The sequence below is a fragment of the Macaca mulatta genome, chromosome 14 (genome assembly GCF_049350105.2).
Source record: "Macaca mulatta isolate MMU2019108-1 chromosome 14, T2T-MMU8v2.0, whole genome shotgun sequence".
Taxonomy (NCBI): Eukaryota; Metazoa; Chordata; class Mammalia; order Primates; family Cercopithecidae; genus Macaca; species Macaca mulatta.
The window spans coordinates 115,188,156-115,210,972 of record NC_133419.1 but is presented as its reverse complement, the minus strand read 5'-3'; the positions used below and the strand labels follow the sequence as shown (position 1 = coordinate 115,210,972).

Sequence of the window (22,817 nt, the reverse complement as noted above, 5' to 3'; positions counted from 1 at the left end):
CCGTCCTTTACACAATAGCAAATGCTCAAGCACAGAAGCATTCTTCATTTATGTTCCCACCATGCTATCTATACTTCTACTATGAGCCACATAAAATTAAATGCTTTGTTCAAATAATTAAAACTCAACTAATTTTCACAATAGACATACAGCATACAGTTGGCCCTCTATACCCGTGGGTTCCATATCCATGGCTTCAGCCAGTCATGGTTCAAAAGTATTTTTCTAAAAAATTGTGTCCGTACTGAACATGTACAGACTTTTTTCCTTGTCATTATTCCCTAAACAATACACTAATACAACTATTCACATAGCATTTACATTGTAGTTGCTCTTATTATATACAATAAGTAATCTAGAAATGATTTAAACTATCCAGGAGGTTGTGCTTAGATTTTATGTAAATACTACACCATTTTATATCAAGGAATTAAGCATCCATGGATTTGGGTATCCACAGGAGGTCCTGGAACCAATCCCCCATGGATACCAAGGGACGACTGTATTTATCAATACATATCTAGTATAATAGCTTTTGTCCTCATCAGCAGATATAGCACATAATAGCCTTTGTCCTCATCAGCAGCTATGAAATATAACAGTTTTTGCCCTCATCAATCTGCTACATAAGGCTTATCCTTGCAACCACCAATTTTCCATTGTCGCTGCTGCTTATTAATTTTTCAAAATGTTACAGCATTTGAGTGAACCTGGGACATTCATGCACTACCACAAAGCAATCAGTATGACAAAACTGCACTTGAACATTACGACTATTATTTGTTCTTCAAGGCATACACATATAAGAACAGCAGTTCATGCAAACCAAACTATCAATTTCCCTCTAAATTTGTAAGCTGGTCTCTTAACAGAGATATATTGTTTTGTAAATGAAAAAACACAGATGTTTCAGGATTCATTCTCCTCTACTATGGATAAACTGTTAAAAAATGGAGATCTTTCTTGCCCACGTACTCAGTACTATGGCTAAGGGCACTCAAAGAACACTTGACTTTAGACTATCAGGAAAGGATATATGGTCCCCAACTTACAAACAGCTTGACTTATGACTTTTCTGTTTTTTTTTTTAGCTTTAAAAGACCATTTATTAATCTTAAGTATTTATGACTCATGGGTTAAAATATTTATCAATTTAATACCAACAGGTAATTTTGTTTGAAAGAGGCTTCAACTGTTATCCTTACCACTTTTATTTCCAATGGGAGAGAATTCTACGTTCTTTCTTTTTACATTCTCCTTTGTAGATGTTTTGAACCACAGTATCTGGCTATCTTAGGAAATTTAAATGACAGCCCATTAACAGGCTTTCCAGAAAGTTTCCCATCAGTGAAAAGAAGTCCCACTGACTTTCCTAGCCGTTCCCATATTCAGCTTGTAAATAACCTATTGTGAGAAGCATATTCCAATCACGATGACGTTGAGTGACCTCAAATGTACACCAATATTATTCCAATGGAAAAGCTTAGATACTAACAGTGTTTAAATAATTGAAAACTAATTGGAATCTCTTCAAGAGATACAATAATGGGGAACATGGAGGCACAGCAAAGATTATTTATAAACAATGTATGAAGGAGACATGATACTTACACCTAAATAACAAACAAAACCCCCTCCAGGCTAAATAGTTCTTTTGTACACATCTTATTAAAGCCCAGATGAAAATATTTTAAAGCTTTAAGAAAATTACCATAAATTATTCTCTATAATTTGTGCCTTGCATGGTTCTAAAATGTTCATAATGCTATAATTTGCTACTTACGTGAAATTTTAAAAAAATATCTCCATGCATATCTTGTTCACTTTTTTTTTTTTTTTTTTTTGAGACAGAGTCTCGCTCTGTCGCCAGGCTGGAGTGCAGTGGTGCGATCTCGGCTCACTACAACCTCCGCCTTCCAGGTTCAAGTGATTCTCCTGCCTCAGCCTCGGAGGAGCTGGGACTACAGGCGTGCACCACCACGCCCAGGTAATTTCTTGTGTTTTTAATGGAGATGGGGTTTCACCATTTTGGCCAGGATGGTCTCAATCTCTTCATCTTGTGATCCTCCCACCTTGGCCTCCCACAAGTGCTGGGATTACAGACGTGAGCCATCACACCTAGCCTTGTTGACATTTAACTCACAAATAAATACCTTAACATGCTGTCTAGAGAAATTGCTCCTAAATACTTATTCTTAATTATGGGGGATTCAAGCAATTCTGAGTTTTTATAGCATCCTCAAACTGAAAAATATTCAAAATTAGCCATTTTTTCCTTAATTATTTAGTTATGTATTTAAGAAATAGAGACAAGCTCTTGCTATGTTGCCCAGGCTGGTCTAAAACTCCTGGCCTCAAGCAGTCCTCCCGCCTCAGCCTCTCACAGTGCTGGAATTACAGGCATGAGCCACTGTGCCCAGCTAAAACAAGTCAATTTAATGCCCTTAAACAATCAAAATGTAATGCTAAGGAAAATAAAACAATACAAGCCAAAACTGGAGTGCAAAAGCAAAAACCTTTTGGCTATAGATTTGTGAACTAAAGGGATCCTTTCCCAAGGGCATGCTGGAAATACAAAAAATGAAATGACAGAAGCTTCCCTTGTTTCCCTCCTTCCTTAGGCAACTTCTTATCCTATTTCAGTTTCCTGAAACATATCTGGTTAAGACTCTTGTGATTAAAAAGACAAAAACAAGTATTTATAGAAGTCCATCAGATTCCTCATTAAAGCTGAAGTCACACACCAGAGACCAGTGGTCTGAAGGATAATTGAAGGATGGTAGCCAGTTGGGTCCAATCTGTTCTTCAATGGGCAGATCAAGAGCTGACCTTACATTTAGAGCATGTTTAGAATACCAGATGTAATCCAGGGTGTGCCTGCCCTCCCCTGGTGTCCAGATCTTCCAGGTAGTATATGGGGGTTCTGACTGCCCACCAGCACTCAGGGGCTTGTAGGCACTGTTCAGGTTGAGGCTGGAGGAAGCAAAATGTTTCTAGGCCTCTTGTGTTGGTTCTGCATTGAAGTCCCCTCAAACAAGAAGGGGAATCTTGGCCCTTGAGTGACGTTTGGCAAGTTCTGAAGAAGGTCACAGCCTTGAGCTGATCAAAATTACTCCCAGACAATGCGTGCTTTTACATAGGTGACACCGAGGCAGAACTGTTGGTCTGACTCCTTGCACTCTAGGAACTGTGCAATGGCCACCTGATTGGTTTTCAGTGTCATGGCCATCAGCTTAATATTGGCAGTGTTCACTAGCTTGATTTGGTTTTGGAGGAAAAATTAGGTACAGCTGTCTGGTCCATTGTTTTGTTCTATACTTAGACAAGATCATCAGGGCTTGAGGAAAAAAAAAATGTGCCTTGATAGCCCAGCCTCCTGAGGAGTGGCTGGAAGGTGTCAAAATACTGTTCTACCTCTTGGAGGCACAATATATCAGGCTGGTAGAATAGGATTTCTTCTAGCACGAGATGCTTCCTTTCTTTTCACTTGAGTGCTTCCAACAGGGCATTGTACAAAGTTGTCTTTGTCTTTCCAAGAGCTTGGACGAAGTTGTTCCATTGCATGACCCTAATAGGTAGGTAGTTACTGGAGCCACAAAATCTCTCTGGAACCAAGGAGGTTAAGTATCCAGGACAGCCCTGCATTCCTCAAAAAGCTCGTTAGGATCTATGGGCTCCAGATGTTCTAGGTCAGGTAATACCAAACACTCTGGGTGCAGGAGGCAGTACTGCTGTTCAGTGTCTTGGCAAAAGCACTAGAGTCTGCTCATATTATTTCAATCGTACTTCGACTACCCATACAACCATTCTGCTTTTCACCTTCTCTACAGTATTAAGTTACATGATATATTCAACACTTTATTATAAAATAGGTTTTCTGTTAGATGATTTTGCCCAACTATAGGCTAATGTAAGTGATCTGAGCACATTTAAGGTAGGCTAGGCTAACATGTTTGGTAGGCTAAATGTATTAAATGCATTTTTTACTTAATAATTTCAACTTACAATGGGTTTGTTGGGATGTAACCCCATTGTAAGTCAAAATGCATCTGTACCGATTCATTCACCTTGAGTTTAATAGAGGGGAAATACACCTGGACGATCCTAAGAACACAGCTTGCAGGACAATTACCGCACAGAACGAACCACCAAATGAGAGGCCCCCCAAGAGCACAAGAATGGCAAGCTCTACTAAGCAAATATACTTATCATTTTTCAAGCTGTAGTTATATTTAAACCAATTCGCACTGCAGTTCATTTCACAGAAATTACTTCATAGCTTCAGGACTCCCCTGTGAAATCCTAAATACCAGCACTACAGCACTACAAATTTAAACTTAACTTAAAAATAATGAACTAATCACTGAACCAGCATGTCTTCATATATACCCGCACTAGACTGGTTCTGTTTCACTCACAGGCTGCCCCTTATTTTATTAAAATTCAACACAAGCTCCATTAAAGGACAATAGAATTAGCTACGCAATTAAGATACAGAAGACAGCATTAAAGCAGTAAGGTGCCTGTTCATGTAAGATTTAAAATGAACACCAGGAGTTGAAAATTTTTAAACTGGCTTCAACAGTTAAACTGGTGAATAAACCAGCCAGTTGTGCGGAAGAAACTTTGAGGCATTAATAGCAGTATCTGGTTCCTATGAACCTTTCTTAAGCCCAGTGTTTTCTTATCTATCATTGCATTCAAATTTAACATTCCTGAAAGCCAAGTTAGGGCAAAGACCTTTTTGCCAAATTTTAGTTGGAAACACTAAACCAAGTCAAGGTCACACTATTGGTGACGTTTACAACAGTGCTCGGCACAATGTAGGCAGTCATAGGCATTAAGTGAACGCTGATTTAAGATAATGCCTCCAGCCTCATAACTAATCATAGTACCCTTTATTATCAATATTCATTAGCTATCATTACAGGATGCTCACTGTGCTGCGCTCAGAACTGTATGAATAGCATTTAAATTAATTCTAACAATCCATTAAGTAAGGTTATTAACCTCATTTTATAGATATGGAAACTGAGACTTAGAAAAGCAACTTGCCAAAGGCACTCAGTATGTCAGGAGTCTTAACTTGAATTAAGAGTTTGACTCAAGAGCCCTGTTCTTAACTACAGTTGACCCTTGAACAACATGGGGGTTAGGGGTGCCAAACCCTCGTGCAGTCAAAAATCTGTGTATAATTTTTGACTCCCACAAAACTTAACTACTAATAGCCTACTACTGACCAGAAGCCTTACTGATAATATAAACAGTCAATTAACATAGATTTTGTATATGTAATAGATATTACATTTTTTATGCAAACATCAGGAACAATATATATATATTCTTACAATAAAGTAAGCTCTCAGAAAAGAAAATGTTAAGCAAATCTTAAGGAAGAGACAATAAATTATTCATTAGGTGGAAGTGGATCATCATAAAGGTTTTCATTCTCATCATCTTTAGTGGGCTGAGAAGGAGAAAGGGGAGGGGTTGGTCTTGTGTCCCAGGAGTGGCAGAAGCAGAAGAAAATCTGCATGTAAGTAGACCTCTGCAGTTCAAACCTGTGTTGTCCAAGGGTCAACTGTCCTACCCAATCCTGCCTTCCAAGACACTGAAGTTGGTGCACGAGCTAAAACCCATGCCATTCCAGAAAGAAGTGGTCAGAAAGATCAGCAGACTTATGTTTTCATAAATTCATTCTTAGTAGACTCATGAATTTCAGTCTTAATTCACTCGTCTGGAAAAAGTTACACTACAATCCCTCTCTCCACTGATACAGCTGTAGTATAGGTAACACAACTTAGTACATGTTAAAACGTTACTCAAATGAAAATATTATGGGGTTATTCTGATCTACTAGCTAGTGATCTCTCTGTAACTATCACACATCAAGATCGTGCTACTATGTTCGTATCTGTAATAGAATAGACATGTAATCTGACATCACCACAGAAGTCTTCTCACCTAGTGGTTCTCAAGGAAAGGAAAGAAACCTGTGGGCCTTTCCCAATTTTGATTTGACTTCAAGGGGCATTTGTCAGAATGAGGTGCACAAAGCAATGAGATGTGTTCTACAGATGATTCTATTGCACACTCTGGCTAGGAAATCACCTTTAGTACTGTGGTCTAGAATATGTAAACTTAGTTAGTATGTTCCAACCGAAATCCCTTCTCAGCTACTTACCATTAGAACTAGAGCAGCAAGCTATTTACATTCTGTAAACCAAGCAGTCACTGCTGTGCATATAAATAAGCCCTAACTATTACTCGCAATAAACCTTAGTTATAGAATCCGTCTGAATTGAATTCCCTGAATGTAGCAGAGTAGCCTAGTCCAGTGCTGTTAATTCAATAACTCTAACAATGAGCCCAAATCTGCTTCTTTAAACTTATCCATGGTTATTCTAAAGCAAAACACGTTCACTTCCTGTTTGACCTGAACTTATTAACCCATTCCGAATTGCATTACAAGAGTTTAAACATTAGCCATATCACTTCAAAAAGAAAAAGCCATCTTCTCCCGATGATTAAACTACTAAAGAATACATGGTACAGAAAGGTTTGCATTTCAATAGAACTAGCTTTATTTACTTATTTATTTATTTATTTAAACAAAAGAAATGATTTAAAAGCAAATGCATATATGTACCAAGGGATGGGCATGACCTGGTACTTACAAAGGAGCTGCTGTGTCATAATGGAAACAGCATATTAGGAGAAAAATAGTATTTCGTGTGCTGTCTGCTTGAGTAATCAATCTGGAGATGCAAGTTAACCGAAGGTGCTCTGCCAAGCCATCAGCGTGAGAAAAAAAAAAAACCACCAGAAGTTGCCTCCAGATAACTATGTAGTGGCAGCGTGATAACCGGCATCAACTCACGGTCTTCTCATTTTCCCCATTTTCTATAATTTTCCTCTTCTTTTCATCTATTTTTTTCTTGAAGATGTTATTTCGGTAAAACTGAAGTTCTTTGATGCTTTCGCTAATGTCGTCAAGTGCCCTGTAAGCAAACACACCACACTGAATGAACTGTCCAAAACTGGGACATGAAAATCATTTTAAAAGTACGACTGTTACAAAATGACTTAAGAACAATGGGTGCTACTGTACATGTCACTATCTAGCATCATCAAAAGTAGAACATTTCAGAAAAGCAATTTTCTTTAAATGTTTTGTATAAACTTTTGACAAAAAAATTGGTAAAATATAAAAGATTAAACTTTCCCAAATTGTTCCCTAAGATGGTGACATGTTCCACCGGGAGAAAAAATAATTCCAGGGTCAAATAAGTTTAGGAAAAACTAGATTAAACTTTTTACTGAAGTAAAAAGTTGGAAAGCATTTCATATACTGATGTGTATTATGAACTCTCAAAAGGAAGCTGTCCTATATTTCTAATATATTAATTTTCTAAAATTAATAAATTTTAGTATTTCTAAAACTTAATCGACCACATTTGCAGAATACTTATAAACAGCTCATGGAACACAGTTTGAGAAACACTGCGCAATACTTAATGAGGCCCCTGAACAAAACAGACTGACATACTTGAACAGAGGTCGTCACTCAGTCATCATAATAAACATCAATTATCAAACAGTACCTAACCATACCGGAGGATCTACCTCCTCTCATGGTGATTTGTGCTATAATCAGTGGCAGCCTGCCTCCATCTAAGAGCCTTTCTTTTCTTCCAACATGTTGTTTCCCATCTGTTGCAGTCTGAGAAATCAGGTAACCAAGATTATTAGAACAGTGTGCAAGTAAATCAATAAGCTCTGAATGATGGGCCAAGGGCCACTTCCAGAGAATACCCGGCACAAATTTTAGTGCAAGAGTTTTATGACAGTTATTTGCGTGGCTAAGGCAACCATCTGCTTTCTTCCCAGGTCTTGGATATATGTCAGAGCTGAAGCTGCCAAAATTATAGCCTCTGGCTAAATAATGGTACACAATCTCTTATCCACAAAACTGAAATCCAAAACATACCTGAAAACCCACAGTACTTTCATAACCTATTGTGTAGCAAAACCTGAGCAATCTTAATGTGAGGCTATTGACAGTCATCATTAGTTATGCCATTTGGTGTGAATATACACGTTTCACTACAGAAATATCTGTGTGTTTTATTATGGGCTGCTTCTCAAACCTTGTTAGGGATGCTACAAGATGATAAGCAATACAGACATAGTGTTACCTTTCTAAAATCTGAAAAATTCTGAAATCCAAGACATACCCCAGTTGTTTCAGATAAGGTATTCTAGGCCTGTATGCCTGTGCTATAGTCTACATACACTCAATAAAATAACATGAGAATGCCCAACTTTTCAGGGATTGGTCTTTCTCTGTTTGCCTAGAACTGTGCAAGGTACATCGTAGGGGCTCAGTGAATGGTTTAACAAATGCTACCCTTAGAAGTCAGTTGCTAAACCTTCCATCAGGTTTCATGTTTCTCCTGAAAGACCACTAAATCAAAAAGAAAAGACCAGTACAGGACACATGAATATATAGGATCTTTAAACTCCTTGTCAACTTGTACCTAAGGCTACAGGCATAAGAGAAACAATCAGAAAAACTATAACAAGTGTCAAAGTAGGCAACTATATTATACGATTGCACACAAAGTGTTCTGATTTCAAAAGGCTGCCAGTCCATATCCTCTGTGGGAAAAAAGTTAACACGGTTCATTACTAGAAAGATTACAGATTGTTTCATCATGCCTATAAACCAAGCTATCTAAGAGTTTTAAAACAGCAATAAAGGCTATATAACCCTCTCAGAATGGAACACGAATCTGACCAGAATTCCTAACAGGAAGAGAATGTTATGTTTATGCTAGTCGAACTTTATCTTTTCCCCAAGAAAAAAGAGTTAAGGGACATTATTTCAAGCAGTCAGGAATTTGGGAGTTAAGTGCGTGTCACACTGGAAAGCGTTTGGTAGAACTCAAACTTACCTATGAGAAGCAGCCTTCTTTGGTGCAAATTCATATTCTTCTGGATACCAGCGTCTATACACAGCAGAAATGGAACTCTCAAAGGAAGCTGTCTCAAATACACTGAATAATTACCTCCTTCAAGTAATCCATTAACATTGAAAATGGCATTTGAGTCATGATTCTCAAGTTGCTTCTTTGCCAGGGCCTCTATCTTCCACCCTCTCCTCTCTTTCTTCTGTATATTTTCTATGAGCAAGCTCATCAGTGTGTAAGACTGCTAAATCTGGAAATCCAGCCCAGCCCTCCCTAGAGTTTCTGTCATGGATATGCAACTGCCCACTAGATACCTGCATCTAAAAATCTACCAGACACTTCTAATTCAACATACATCAAACCACACCCATCATCCTCAGCACCTCCCCTGCCCCATCCACCATACTCTTCCTCTTCTCTTCTTCTTTTTATTTGAACACTGCCATCAGCCACCAAAGCTGCTCAAACTAGAAACATCAGAATCACATTATACCTCTTCCTTTTCACACCACCTCATTTGAACACTGAGTGTCTGTCAATTGACCCTCTCACATTTTTATCATACAAGCCCCTCATTTCCATGCTCTGCCCTTTCTCCAGTTCATTCTTCTCTCCAAGATGGTGGAAAAGGCTCCTTTCTATCTCTCTACCACTTTTCTTGCCACCTTCAAATCAGAACAATCGTATCACTCACTCTTCTACCTACACTTTCTCAAAGGAACCCATTCCTTGCAAGATCACAGTGAACTTCACTGGCATGGCATGCAAGCCCTTGAGGCTCTAGACCCATCTCCCACCTTCTCCAACCTCATGCTTTGCATTCCAGCATTAATGGTTTGTGATTCATTTAACACATTTTGCCTTAGCTTCCTGCTCCCTCACATTATTATACTTCTGTCTGCTCTCTCTGAATGCTCTCTCCTCAACAAAATGCCTGGAAGACTTCCACTCTTCTTCAAATCTCAGTTTCAAAGCGATTTCCTTCCTACATAAAGGTTTCTCTGACTCCCCATTCCTCTTGCTCCAGCACAGTTAGATGCTGCTTCCCTTGTGACCTCAGTAGTCCATATGTACATTTTCACTACAGGAGTCATGAGAGAGTATATTTTTAGGGTGTGTTTTTTACACATATGTCGATCCACTACTTTCTAAAGTACTTAAGAGCTTTTCATCTATATGTTCCCAGTCAGAAGACTTCCATATAATATTAATTAATCCAGAAAATTTATTGAGCACTTATTTTGTGCCAGACATTGGCTTATTTACTGGGAACATGTCTGATATTGTTTCTCCCAAATCTCACCAGTCCAGGATAAGTTAAGGTCCTATGCAAGCAAGAATGGGATGAGGAAGATAAGAACCCACTTGGCAGCCTTAGTTCTATAGCTCTATCCAATTACTTTTCACAAGTTCTCAATTAAAACATGCTAAATGAGGTAATTTAATGGATCCTAAATATAGCCCTTACCTGCACAGTTCTTTAACAGTGCTCACATCAATTATTCTATAATGAAGATGTTTCATGAACTGGGGCATGTATTTGTCAAGAAACTTCTTATCTTCATGAACTGAATTTCCTAGAAAGACACGAAGCATACTGCATCTCTGTATTTCTAGTAGTATACAACAGGATATCAAAATTCATAAAATGTATTTGAAATGGAGATGATTTTTTAAAATTCCAACAATTCCTAAAAGCACCTCTATATTTCTAAATCAGGTTTGGATAAATGTGATTAGCTTACAAGTACAGATTTGCAAGTACTTAGTCAGTTTAGCTCATTATAAATTTGTAAATGACCTCTCATGAACAGAAGGACGAATCTATCATTCCACATGCTTGATGTAATGCACAAATCTATTTGTTACTTTTTAAGGTCATACCAGATATGCAAACTTTCTCCCAGTGTCACAAAATTCACACCACTAACCCTAACAATTTAACTGAATCACATAGGTAGATAAACCTTTATTTACAATTCAAGTTTTTCAATAAATCATATGAATATTCATGTTTCCGAAAAGTAACTAAAAACACTAAATTTTAAATGAGACCTTTAAAACACATACCAGCCACATTGGCTGGGGGAAACATTGACACAACATATGCTCTAGTACTTAATGTCAAAACTTATTTTTATAAATGTTTAGGAACAGTATTAGTTACCACATCAACTTACATATACAAAGGCACATATACCTTCAGAGAAACATTAACTTCCCTCTGGCAATGTCACCCCTTTAAAAATACTGGGAGAAGAGGCCTAGTCTCTTTAGAAAGTCAGTGTCATAGGGGAAAAATAATAGGTGGAAAGTTTTACATTAAGAGACTAAAGAAATATAACTAAATGAAATGCATGAGCCTTGACTGAATGCTGGTTCAAAAACAAGTATTCTGGGGAACGTCTAATGTGGAGTACATATATGATACTCAATAATGTTTCATTATCTTCAACTCAATGACACTGTATTACATAAGAAAATGTCTTTACTCTTGGGAGATGTTTGAAGAAGTATTTAGGAATGAAGTGTCCTGATGCCTGCAATTTCCTTTAAAATGTCGAACAAAATATAGGTAAAACAATCAAGGCACAAGGTTAACAATTACTAAATCCACTCCTCTGTGCATGTGAAATTTTTCCATCATAAAAACATGGGGGAAATTTTTATTAAGATTTCATGTCAGGTTTCAGGGCATTTTCCCAATACTCGTGCTATAAACTACACAAAGAAACTTGAACAGAAAAGTAAGATGTGTAACCCAAAGCAGGGTAAATGGAAGACATGGATGGGCTCGGCTGGTCTTTCTGGAACTGCAGTCTCTTGAACCACTACATATGGAAGACTATAAGATATACATAGGATTGGATTTTACCTGCAAGTGGACAGAGCCCTGGAGGAGTCTGCTGTCGTACAAAGGACAGAAATTCATACTCTGCCTGCTGCAATGTAATTGTACTCTCCTTCACTGCCTTGGTAAGGCCAGACTGCAAGAGAGAATCCCCAGCCCCCCACCAAAAACACATGTGAAGTCAGTTTTCGAAGGCATCCAGAAATGAAACTTCACTTTTAAAATGGGCAAATATAACTACAAATAGACCATTTTCAAAGCTCAAGTTCAAATTGCAACTGCCATCTTTGCACCATTTTTTTCCTTAATCCAAGCCAACTCAGTTATGATCCTGACTGTTAATAGCATTTCCACAGTCAAAAAAGATGGTGTTCAAAGTCCAAGGATATTAACCTCTGGGAAGAAACAACTATTAACAGGAGAGCAGCAATCCCCCTTCTCTGAAAGTTGATGTCTAACCTTATCCAAAAGACTGACTTGAGCAATACTTGACAATCCGCAATGCGTTCGCGACAGACTGAATGTAGGAGAGAAAAAAAAGAGGACATTCAGGAGAAGATGATCTCGAGAGGTCCCGAAGATGAAAAGCAAACAAGCAAGCAGTTTCCCAGGCTTGCCAAGCAATCTTCTCTAAGCCTTTTCAAAATACCATCCAACAATGGTATCGGATTCAGGTGTGGGAGCAAAAAGCTTTTTACGGATCCCCAAAGCAGCAATCCTGTTATTTGGTCATGTTACCTTCCCATGATGCTCCTTACACCAATCTGACATGCTGTCCAGCAACTCATCTGGTTGTTTTATAATCAGGTTAGGACCCTGTGGATGGGAAACGCCATCAGTCACCAAGAACCAACAGGAATAACCTTACTTTCAGAGGGAACGTTTAAGCTGTTTTAAGGACTAAATATACATATCAGAGAAAGTAAGAGATAAGGATGCTTTAAAAGTGTTCCTCCTTCATTCCAGCACTGTTTATTAAGGCAAAATAGAACACACGTACACACATACACAACTGAAAACTCAAACGCCTACAAATAGATGACACAGATATCTATCAAGGGTCAGCAAACTATGTCCCCATGCTTCAGCTATTTTTTTTTTTTTTTTGAGACGGAGTCTCGCTCTGTCGCCCAGGCTGGAGTGCAGTGGCGCGATCTCGGCTCACTGCAAGCTCCGTCTCCCGGGTTCACGCCATTCTCCCGCCTCAGCCTCCCGAGTAGCTGGGACTACAGGCACCCACCACTACGCCCGGCTAATTTTTTGTATTTTCAGTAGAGACAGGGTTTCACCGCGTTAGCCAGGATGGTCTCGATCTCCTGACCTCGTGATCCGCCTGCCTCGGCCTTCCAAAGTGCTGGGATTAAAGGCGTGAGCCAACACGCCCGGCCTCAGCTATTTTTTAATAGCTAGAAAGCTAAGAATGATTTTTACATTTGTAAAAGATTGTTTAAAAAAAAAAAAAAAAGACGAGAACATATGACTATACTCAAAGCCTAAACTATTTAATACCCTGCCCTTTCCAGAAAAGTCTGTCAACCCTTGATTACGAGTTCATTTTGAAAAGTGTCTAGGCCAGGCATGGTAATAATCCCAGCACTCTGGGAGGCTGAGGTGGGAGGATCACTTGAGGCCAGTAGTTCAAGACCAGTCCAGGCAACATACCAAGACCCCATTTCCACAAAATTAAAAAAAAACAAAAAACAAAATTAGCTGGGCATGGTGGCACACCCCTATGGTCCTAGCTTCTCAGGAGGCTGAGGCACGAAGATCACTTGAACTCAGGAGTTCAAGGTTACAGTGAGCTATGATCATGCCACTGCACTCCAGCCTGGGTGACAGGGTGAGACACTATCTCTTTTTAAAAAAAAAAAAAAAAAAAAAAAAAAGGCCGGGCTTGGTGGCTCACACCTGTTATCCCAGCACTATGGGAGGCCAAGGCAGGCGGATCACGAGGTCAGGAGATCGAGACCATCTTGGCTAACACAGTGAAACGCTGTCTCTACTAAAAATACAAAAAATTAGCCAGGCATGGTGGCAGGCGCCTGTAGTCCCAGCTACTCAGGAGGCTGAGGCAGGAGAATGGTGTGAGCCCGGGAGGCGGAGCTTGCAGTGAGCCGAGATCGCACCACTGCACTCCAGCCTGGGTGACAGAGCGAGACTCCATCTCAAAAAAAAAAAAAAAAGTATCTATATTGCAGGTGAAAAAAGCAACTGCAGAACCATATATGCATACATATGATTTCATTTACACCTGTTTAAAAAAAACACGCATTTATATAAGCATACAAAATATCAAGACAATACGTAAACTTGGAGTAAGATGGGGCAAGAGAACAGGACAAAAATCCAATAGTTTACTATACACACACTTTGGATAGTTACACTGTTTAACAGTATTTTTATATTTAAAAAAATTTAAAGAGGCAATTGTTGATATCTGAAACACACACACACACAAAGTGGTCCTCAAATTCTCGGCTCCATTTCACAGAATATCCAAGTGTGAGTCTCTCAGATTAAGTCCTGGCAGTTAACAACAGCTGCGGCATTAAAGCAAGTCACCTTAGCTGCTCCCTCTGTAAGATAGTGATAATAATAAACTGCATCCCTTCCCTCGTAGAAATGTTAACAGGATAAAAGAAATTATAGATATGAGCTCTTTGAACTCTCTGGTAGAAAAGTATTCTAAAAATTCAAGGTATTATTACTACTAAGGTGGTAAAAACAGTTTGCAATCACTTAAAGAAATGGCCAGAATTTAATTAAAATACGCCTGACATCCTACTACTAAAAAGGAGGTTTAGCCAAACAAGAAAACTGGTGTTGGCAATCTCTGCAGAGAAACAAAAAATTTTGCTTGCATAACGTACATTTTATGATAGTCACGAAAAAAAAAATACTCATACTATTAAAAAAAATACTAACAATGATGGAAAAATCAAACTACTACAGATATAATGCTAGATACCTATTCTAGATCCCAATTTAGCAAGCCACGGGACCACACCTACAGAAAAATTTTCAGAGTAGTATGCCTGCTCTTCTCCCAACATAAAACATTTTTCTCAGACTCTTATAAAAGAATAAAACATACTGCAGAACTGATAGCCCCCAAGCTTTTTTTTTTTTTTTTTTTAATAAAACATCTTTATCCTCATCTGACTTAGTCCATTTACAAATGCTGCATTCATCTGCAGCTGTGTGAATACATAGCCAAATTTCCTCCAGGGTACATATCAACCTACCGGTCCATTAAACTGTATTTCACATTATATCAACAGTCTAAAGGAAACACTCTTCTTCAGCCAAGGGTAAGTTAGGATGGTAAAATAAAGACACTTCTCTTCACTATTCATCTCCAGTAAATCCCAAGTAACAGAAAAAAACAACCAAATCTAAAAATCAGGGCTTTATTTATACAAAGTTAAAAAAAGTTGTTATGATGAGAAATACAAAGTCTCATGATTCTCCTACAGCTGATATGCGGGGAGGATAAGCCTGGTACTCCACAAACACAGTCATTCATCTAGAAATACGTCCTCACCTCTTTTACCTACACAGCAAAACAAACGAAAGTGTTAACTGCAGATTTACGAAATTTATCCGGTGCCAGCAACGTATCAATGCTACCCTCTAGGAACTTATTTTAACAAGACTCTCTTTTCCACAAACATCCCTACTTTGTTCCTATTCTGGAGTTTCTGGCTCTGAATACTGCTGACAGTCTAAAACAGAATTATTCAGGGTCAGGGATTTCACCCCCTACCAGATGGTGTCACATCCTTGTTAAATGTTTCATGAGTGGTTGAAATGCAGCAGGTGTGTTTCATTTGTTTTGCTAAATGTTTCAGTTGAAAGTAGCATGCAAAAACCTTAACCATGCCCAATCTGTCAACAAGAGAATACTTTATGGGTGTGCATTAACAGAAATTCTAAAATCTTAATATAGATCTAGAAGAATCACATGACCTAGTTGAAAAGGCAGAATTGTAAATATGGAGTCAAGTTAAAGTCAAGGTTATGATATAAAGACGCAAACACTGGCATGAGTCACCAAATCTGATGGGAGGACAGTTGGCTGTCCTACTTGCTAGGAGCACCTTACTGAGACAGCCTGAGTTAAACTATTGGCTCCCCTAATAAATAGCCACTGGGGCCTCAGACAAATTACCCAACATCTCTATGCTCAAGTGTCCTCATCTATCAAATGAGCATTACAACAAAACCTAACTTACAGTTGCTGTGAGGACTAAGAACAAAGACGTATAAAGCACTTAGAAACTGTACCTGGCATACAGTAAGCGCTCAGTAAATGACAGAATTTATGTTTCTGTAAATTTCTGGCATGGCTAATTAAAAAATAATGCTTAATTTTTTAATTTAAATTTTTAATTAATTTTTCACTAGGCTGTGAGATGGATTACTTTGGTTCTAGTACCACCCCTACCATGACCTAGCACATTACCTTAATCCATATGGACCTCAACTTTCTTATTTTTTAAATAAAGAAGCTGGAAAAAATGATGGGTATATCTCCAGTGCCCTTTAAAAAGTATGACTGTATTACATGGTATCACGTACTTCAGCCAAAATGTTGAGATCAGAGTCCGTTATCAGACAGGCCATCTCAATAATCTGGTCCTTCTCAATGTCCAATCCTGTCATCTGCAATTAAAAATAAATATATAACACACACAAAGCCATCATTCTGGCCTCTTTCACCCAAGTTTATTTAACAGAAATTCCCTCAAACATAGTCAGCTTGTAACCCATAGCCGAAACAGAAGAGAAGAATGCTCCTTGGCCAACTACTGAAGGTACTAAACACGAGTCCTCGTTTATTCAACAAACATTTACCAAGGGCCTGCTATTTGTCAAGCACTGAGATTCTACTCCGGGACAGATGCAAAGTAAGTAAAACTGGGTGCTGACATCACTCACTTTTGAAAGAGATAACTAACACCACGACGTTTCTACAGAGTTCACAAAGTTTTCACACTAATTACATCACTTGATCTTCACAATCTAATGGAAAAACTACTGTTATTATCCTCACTTCATATAAACTGAGGCTCAACGGAGGGAGGAGCCCTTGTTTCAGGCATGGAAAGCCTGAAGGGATAGGAATTGGGTTCCGGTCCCAACTCAGACTCTCACTAACTGCACGACCTTGAATGAGCTGAATCCTTTCTGTGGGCCTCAATGTTCTCACTTATGGAATGAGGGGTAGGGCTGAGTCATCTCCGGAGTCCCGTCTGACTCTAACAACCTACGGTCCTTTAAGGATTTAGTTGGGGGAGGCTAAGAAGAGCCGCTGCCCCCGCCCCCACTCCAGTGACCCAAGCCCAGAGACGCCAGAGCGTTAGGAAAAGTCCACATCTGGGCGGAGGGGCGGGCAGGAGAGGAAGCCACACGGAGGACTCCTCCCTTGTGGAAAGAAGCCCTACAGCCCAGCAGTGCGCCCCACGCCCGCAGGACTCCTGCCTCCGGACTTGCCCTGCGCCGCCCCTGGCCGGCGGCGCTAACCTGCCACACCTGAGACCCAGACCCCCGCCGCTCTCCCAGGACAGGCTCGGCTCCTCGGTCCCACGCGCGAAACCTCACTCGCCTTCCCCAAGCCCCCCGCCGACCTCACTCACCTCCAGGTCCACCCAGACCATCCGCTGAGCCATGCTCTCCCCTGCCGCCATGGCTGCGCCACCTTCGCGTACACCTCGCGTCCCAAACCGTCCGCGACTCCCACCTACACCCCGCAACAGCCTGGAGCCCAGGGAGCCGCCTAGCATCACCCGGCACCAGCAGCCACGGCCCCAGTCTCGTAGCCGGCGCTGGCGCAGGCGCAATAGTCGCTAAACGTCGCAAACCCGCGGGGAGGCGCACGAGCTGAAACCACACGTCCCAGCGTGCGGTGCGCCGGCTCGCCCTCAACAGCCCGGCTTGGCTGCCGAAGGGAATGATGGGACTTAGAGTCTCACCTGCGGTTGCGACCGGATGCCCCACCCCCGCCACGTGTTTTTCGGGTGTTACTGGACGCGCTTGTTTTGCACTGCTAAGTTTGTTTGCTTCCAGGAGTTATTTCCTGAGTTTTGGTTAGTTGTAACCGCGCAGTTAAAAAAGAACTCTTCCTTTGGTTGGTTGGAAAAGATCTGATTATCTATGTATGGTGTTTTTTTCATGTATCTCTTTCCTTTTTTGCTTTTCTTTCTTTTTTTTTTTTTTTTAACTTACCTGCCCCTCTATTCCACAAACTGGATATTTTCCTCATTTTTTTGGGACCAAGAGGCAGTGTGCTTTTGGGGGCCAGAAGGCCATTAACATTATCATCAAATCATTTAGAAATATTTACATGAGATCTTGTCTGAGAAATCATTTAGCACGTATTAGGTGTTCAGTCAAAGTTAGTTACCTTCCTTCATTTCGTTATGGGAAAAGGGTCCTGATCCAGGCTCAAAGAGTGGGTTCTTAGACCTCCTGCAAGAAAGAGTTCAGGGCGAATCCATAAAGTGAAAGCAAGTTTATTAAAAGTAAAGAAATAAAGAATGCCTACTCCATAGGCAGAGCAGGGGCATGGGCAACTGAGTATACTTACAGTTATTTCTTGATTGTATACTAAAGGGGTGGATTATTCATAAGTTCTCCGGGAAAGGGGTGGACAATTCCGGGAACTGAGGGTTCCTCCGATTTTAGATCAGATATGGTAACTTCCTAAGGTTGCCATGGCATCTGTAAACTGTCATGGCACTGGTAGGAGTGTCGTTTAGCATGCTAATGCATTATAATTCGTGTATAATGAGTAGTGAGGATGACTAGAGGTCATTTTGTCATCTTGGTTTTGGTGGGTTTTGGCCAGCTTCTTTACAACACCCTGTTTTATCAACAAGGTCTTTGTGACCTGTATCTTGTGCTGACCTCCTATCTCTTCCTGGGACTTAGAATGCCTAACCTCCTGGGAATGCAGCCCAGTAGGTCTCAGCATTGTTTTACCCAGCCCCTATTCAAGATAGGATCACTCTTCAAATGCCTCTGACAATTTGGCCAAGGGTTATCCCTTATTCCTTATGAAACGTGTCTGCATGATGACAACTTGCTGTTCTATTATTAAAAGTTTTCAAAGTTAAATCTCGCCCTCTTATAACAAATCTATGCAGTAAACTAACTTAAAATGAACTGAAACAATTCTGCCTGCTCTGTCATCATCTTTGGCTTTGATCCAGGTGTCTTTAATCTCCTGCAATGATAGCTGTAATGTCCAGCATTCCTAGGAGTCCAGGTGGCCAGCATCAGGACCTTTAGCCCTGAAATGTCAAATTTTGTGAGTCTCTTAAATCTTGGCTATCCGGTAACAAATTTGTGGCAGAGTGCCACTTTGTCACAAATGTCAATCTGGGCTTTGAATTGTAATCTCTATGTATTTTTCTGAAAGCCATATTGCTACTCATTACAGAGCTTGTGGTCCATCCTACCTGGTGAGCTGGTTTTATGAGAGAGAAACTTTGTTGCCTAATTGGAGCTTTAAGGAAAGTGTAGGGTACTGGATTTCACCTTCTACTGATTTTCTGTACCCAACCCATGACCTGCAACGGCCCAGAGAAACTCTTTGAAGGGTCATCAAAAGGTATGCGCAGATTATACACATAAAGACTTACTGTGCACAATGCATATATATTTTACCTGCATTGCCTGATGTCGCATTGTTTTGCTATAGTTTTTTACCCATTTGTAGCCTACTTTATAAAAAATGGTCTGCATTTCTTCTTTAGTTTTTTTCTTAGCTTTAAACTTGATTCATTGAAAGTAGAGTCAGTTGAGTCCGGGCGTGGTGACTCACACCTGTAATCCCAGCACTTTGGGAGGCCGAGGTGGGCGGATCATGAGGTCAGGAGTTCGAGATCAGGCTGGCCAACATACTGAAACCCCGTCTCTACTAAAAACACAAAAATTAGCTGGGCATGGTGGCAAACGCCTGTAGTCCCAGCTACTGAGGAGGCTGAGGCAGGAGAATCGCTTGAACCCAGGAGGTGGAGGTTACAGTGAGCTGAGATTGCACCACTGCACTCCAGCCTGGGCAATAAAGCAAGACTCCATCCCAAAAAAAAAAGAGTAGAGTCAGCTGAAGTACAGAAAGCTTTATCAATCGGGCTTGTTATGATCTTCTTAAAGTATTATGTATCTAAAATTTTAAAGAACACTATTTTTTTTCAACTTTACTACTGGAATAATGTTTCTAATAGGACATGGCTAAGGACACACAAACCCTTCCCTCTTTTGAGAGATAACTACTTTTTTACATATTTTTTAATTTTTATTTTTTAAATTGTGATAAAAGATAATACAAAAATTTACAATTTTAGCCATTTTCCTTATAAAGTAGGCATCCCCAACCCCTGGGCTGCAGATCGGTGCAGACGAGTAACAGTCCGTGTCATGTTAAGAACCGGGCTGCTCTGCCAGAAGTGAGGGGTGGGGGAGCGAGTATTACCACCTGAACCCTGCCTCCAGTCAGATCAGCAGTGGCATCAGATTCTCAAACGAGCACAAACCCTATGTTGTGAACTGTGCATGCGAGGCATCTAGGTTGCGTGCTCCTTATGAGAATCTAACTAATGCTTGATGATCTGAGGTGGAACGGTTTCATCCTGAAACCATTACTCCCCTACCCCCATCCATGGAATAATTGTCTTTCATGAAACTGGTCCCTGGTGCCAAAAAGGTTGGGGACCACTGGTATAAAGCATGGTGGCATTAAGTACATTCACATTGTTGTGCAACCATCACCACCATTTATCTCCAGAACTTTTTCATCTTCCCAACGGAAACTCCATCCCATTAGACACTAACTCCCCATCTCCACCCATCCACTACTCCCAGCCCCTGGCAACCACTATTCTACTTTTTGTCTCTAAGAATTTGACTACTCTATGTACCTCTTACAAGTAGACTTATGCAGTATTTGTCTTTTCATATCTGGCTTATTTCATTTACTATCATCTCTTCAAAGTTCATCCATGTTGTAGCATGTGTCAGAATGTTCTTTCTTTTTCAAGCTGAATAATATTTCATTGTATGTATGTATCACATTTTGTATCCATTAATCCATTAATGGACACTCTTGTTGCCTCCACCCTGTGGCTACTGTGAATATTTACATGGTTTTAAATTTTAATTGTTATATTTTATTTTATTTTTGAGACAGGGTCTCACTCTGTCACCCAGGCTGGAGTTCAGTGGCGTGATCACACCTCACTGCAACCTCCATCTCCTGGGGTCAAGTGATCCTCCCACTTCAGCCTCCAAAGTAGCTGGGACTATAGGCACAGACCACCACACTGGGCTAATTTTTGTATTTTTTGTAGAGATGAGGTTTTACCATGTTGCTCTGGCTGTCTCGAACTCCTGGGCTCAAGCATTCCACCCATCTCAGCCTCCCAAAGTTCTGGGATTACAGGCATCAGTCACTGCAACCAGCCCTAATTTTATTTTTTATTGCTGCCTTCTTACCAGTGACTTTCCCAGCCCAGTTTTGTTCTTCCCAACTGTTTAACAAAGATCACTGTGATAATCAATCCACAACTGACCCCCCACTTCCCTGGTCCCTCTTTAGAATTATCCCAAATTATATCTTTAAAAGTCCTTCTCAGTCAGGCATGGTGGCTCACACCTGTAATCCCAGAATTTTGGGAGGCTGAGGTGGGAGGATCACTTGGGACCAGGAGTTTGAGACCCACCTGAGCAGCAAAGCAAGATCTCATCTCTAAAATAAATTAATTAACTTAAAAATTTTAAAAAGTATTATCCAGATGATATAGTTTGGATCTGTGTCCCTGCCCAAATCTCATGTTGCATTGTAATCCCCAGTATTGAAGGTGGGACCTGGTGGGAGGTGTTTAGATCATGGGTGTGGATTTTCTCATTAAGAGTTTAGCACCATCCCCTTGGTGCTGTCCTCATGATAGTGAGTGACTTCTCACAAGATCTGGCTGTTTAAAAGTGTGGCACTTTGCTACTCTCTCTTGCTCCTGCCCTGGCCATGTGACATGCTATTGCCCCCTTTGCCTTCTGCCATGACTGTAAGCTTCCTGAGGCCTCCCCAGAAGCAGATGCCATCATGTTTCCTGTACAGTCTGCAGAACCATGAGCCAATGAAACCTCCTTTCTTTATAAATTACCCAGTCTCCGGTATTTCTTTATAGCAGTGCACAAATGGCTTAATACAAAAAATTGGTACAGAGAGTGGGCCATTGCTATAAAGGAACCTAAAAATGTGGAAGCAGCTTTGGAACTGGGTAACAGGCAGAGGTTGGAAGAATATGGAGGGCTCAGAAAAGACAGGAAGATGAAGGAAAGTTTGGAACTTCCTAGAGACTGGTTAAATTGTTGTGACCAAAATGCTGATAGTGATATGGACAGGGAAGGCCAGGCTTAGGAGATCTCAGATGGAAAGGAGGAACTTAATTGAGAACTGGAGCAAAGGTCATGCATCTTATGCCTCAGCAAAGAGCTTAGCTGGATTGTGTCCATATCCTAGGGATATGTGGAAGTTTGAACATGAGAATGATAACCTAGAGTATCTGGTGGAAGAAATTTCTAAGCAGCAAAGTGTTCAAGAGGTGACATGGCTACTTCTAACAACCTGTGCTCAGATGTGGGAGCAAGGAAATAAGTTGGAACTTATATTTAAAAGGGAAACAGCATAAAACTCAGGAAAACCTGCAGCCTGGCCACGTGGTAGAAAATAAAAGCAACCTCGAGACACTGCTCCTTACATACAACTGCTTGGGCTCCAGTTGCCACTCTAAGGGGTGGAATGACATAGTTTGGATACATGTCCCCACCTAATCTCATGCTGAATTGTAATTCCCAATGTTGGAGGTGGGGCCTGGTGGGAGGTGATTTGAACATGGGGGTGGGTTTCTCTTGAATGGTTTATCACCATCCCCTTGATGCTGTTCTTGTGACAGTGAGTGAATTCTTGCAAGATCTGCAAGATCTCGTTG

At 40.3% G+C, this 22,817-nt stretch overlaps 1 protein-coding gene and 1 pseudogene across 2 annotated transcripts; both read right to left on the bottom strand.

Annotated features, from left to right (window-relative positions):
• Positions 1 to 616: 616 nt before the first annotated feature.
• Positions 617 to 6,696, bottom strand: LOC100430939 (nocturnin pseudogene; annotated as a pseudogene).
• Positions 6,559 to 17,752, bottom strand: REXO2 (RNA exonuclease 2). 2 transcript variants are annotated; one of them, NM_001193813.1, is given in 7 exon segments: positions 6,559 to 7,001; positions 8,958 to 9,011; positions 10,441 to 10,549; positions 11,848 to 11,959; positions 12,562 to 12,639; positions 16,405 to 16,488; positions 17,463 to 17,752. In NM_001193813.1, coding segments are annotated over 7 exon segments (714 nt in total). In that variant the 5' UTR covers positions 17,610 to 17,752; the 3' UTR covers positions 6,559 to 6,871.
• Positions 17,753 to 22,817: the final 5,065 nt, after the last annotated feature.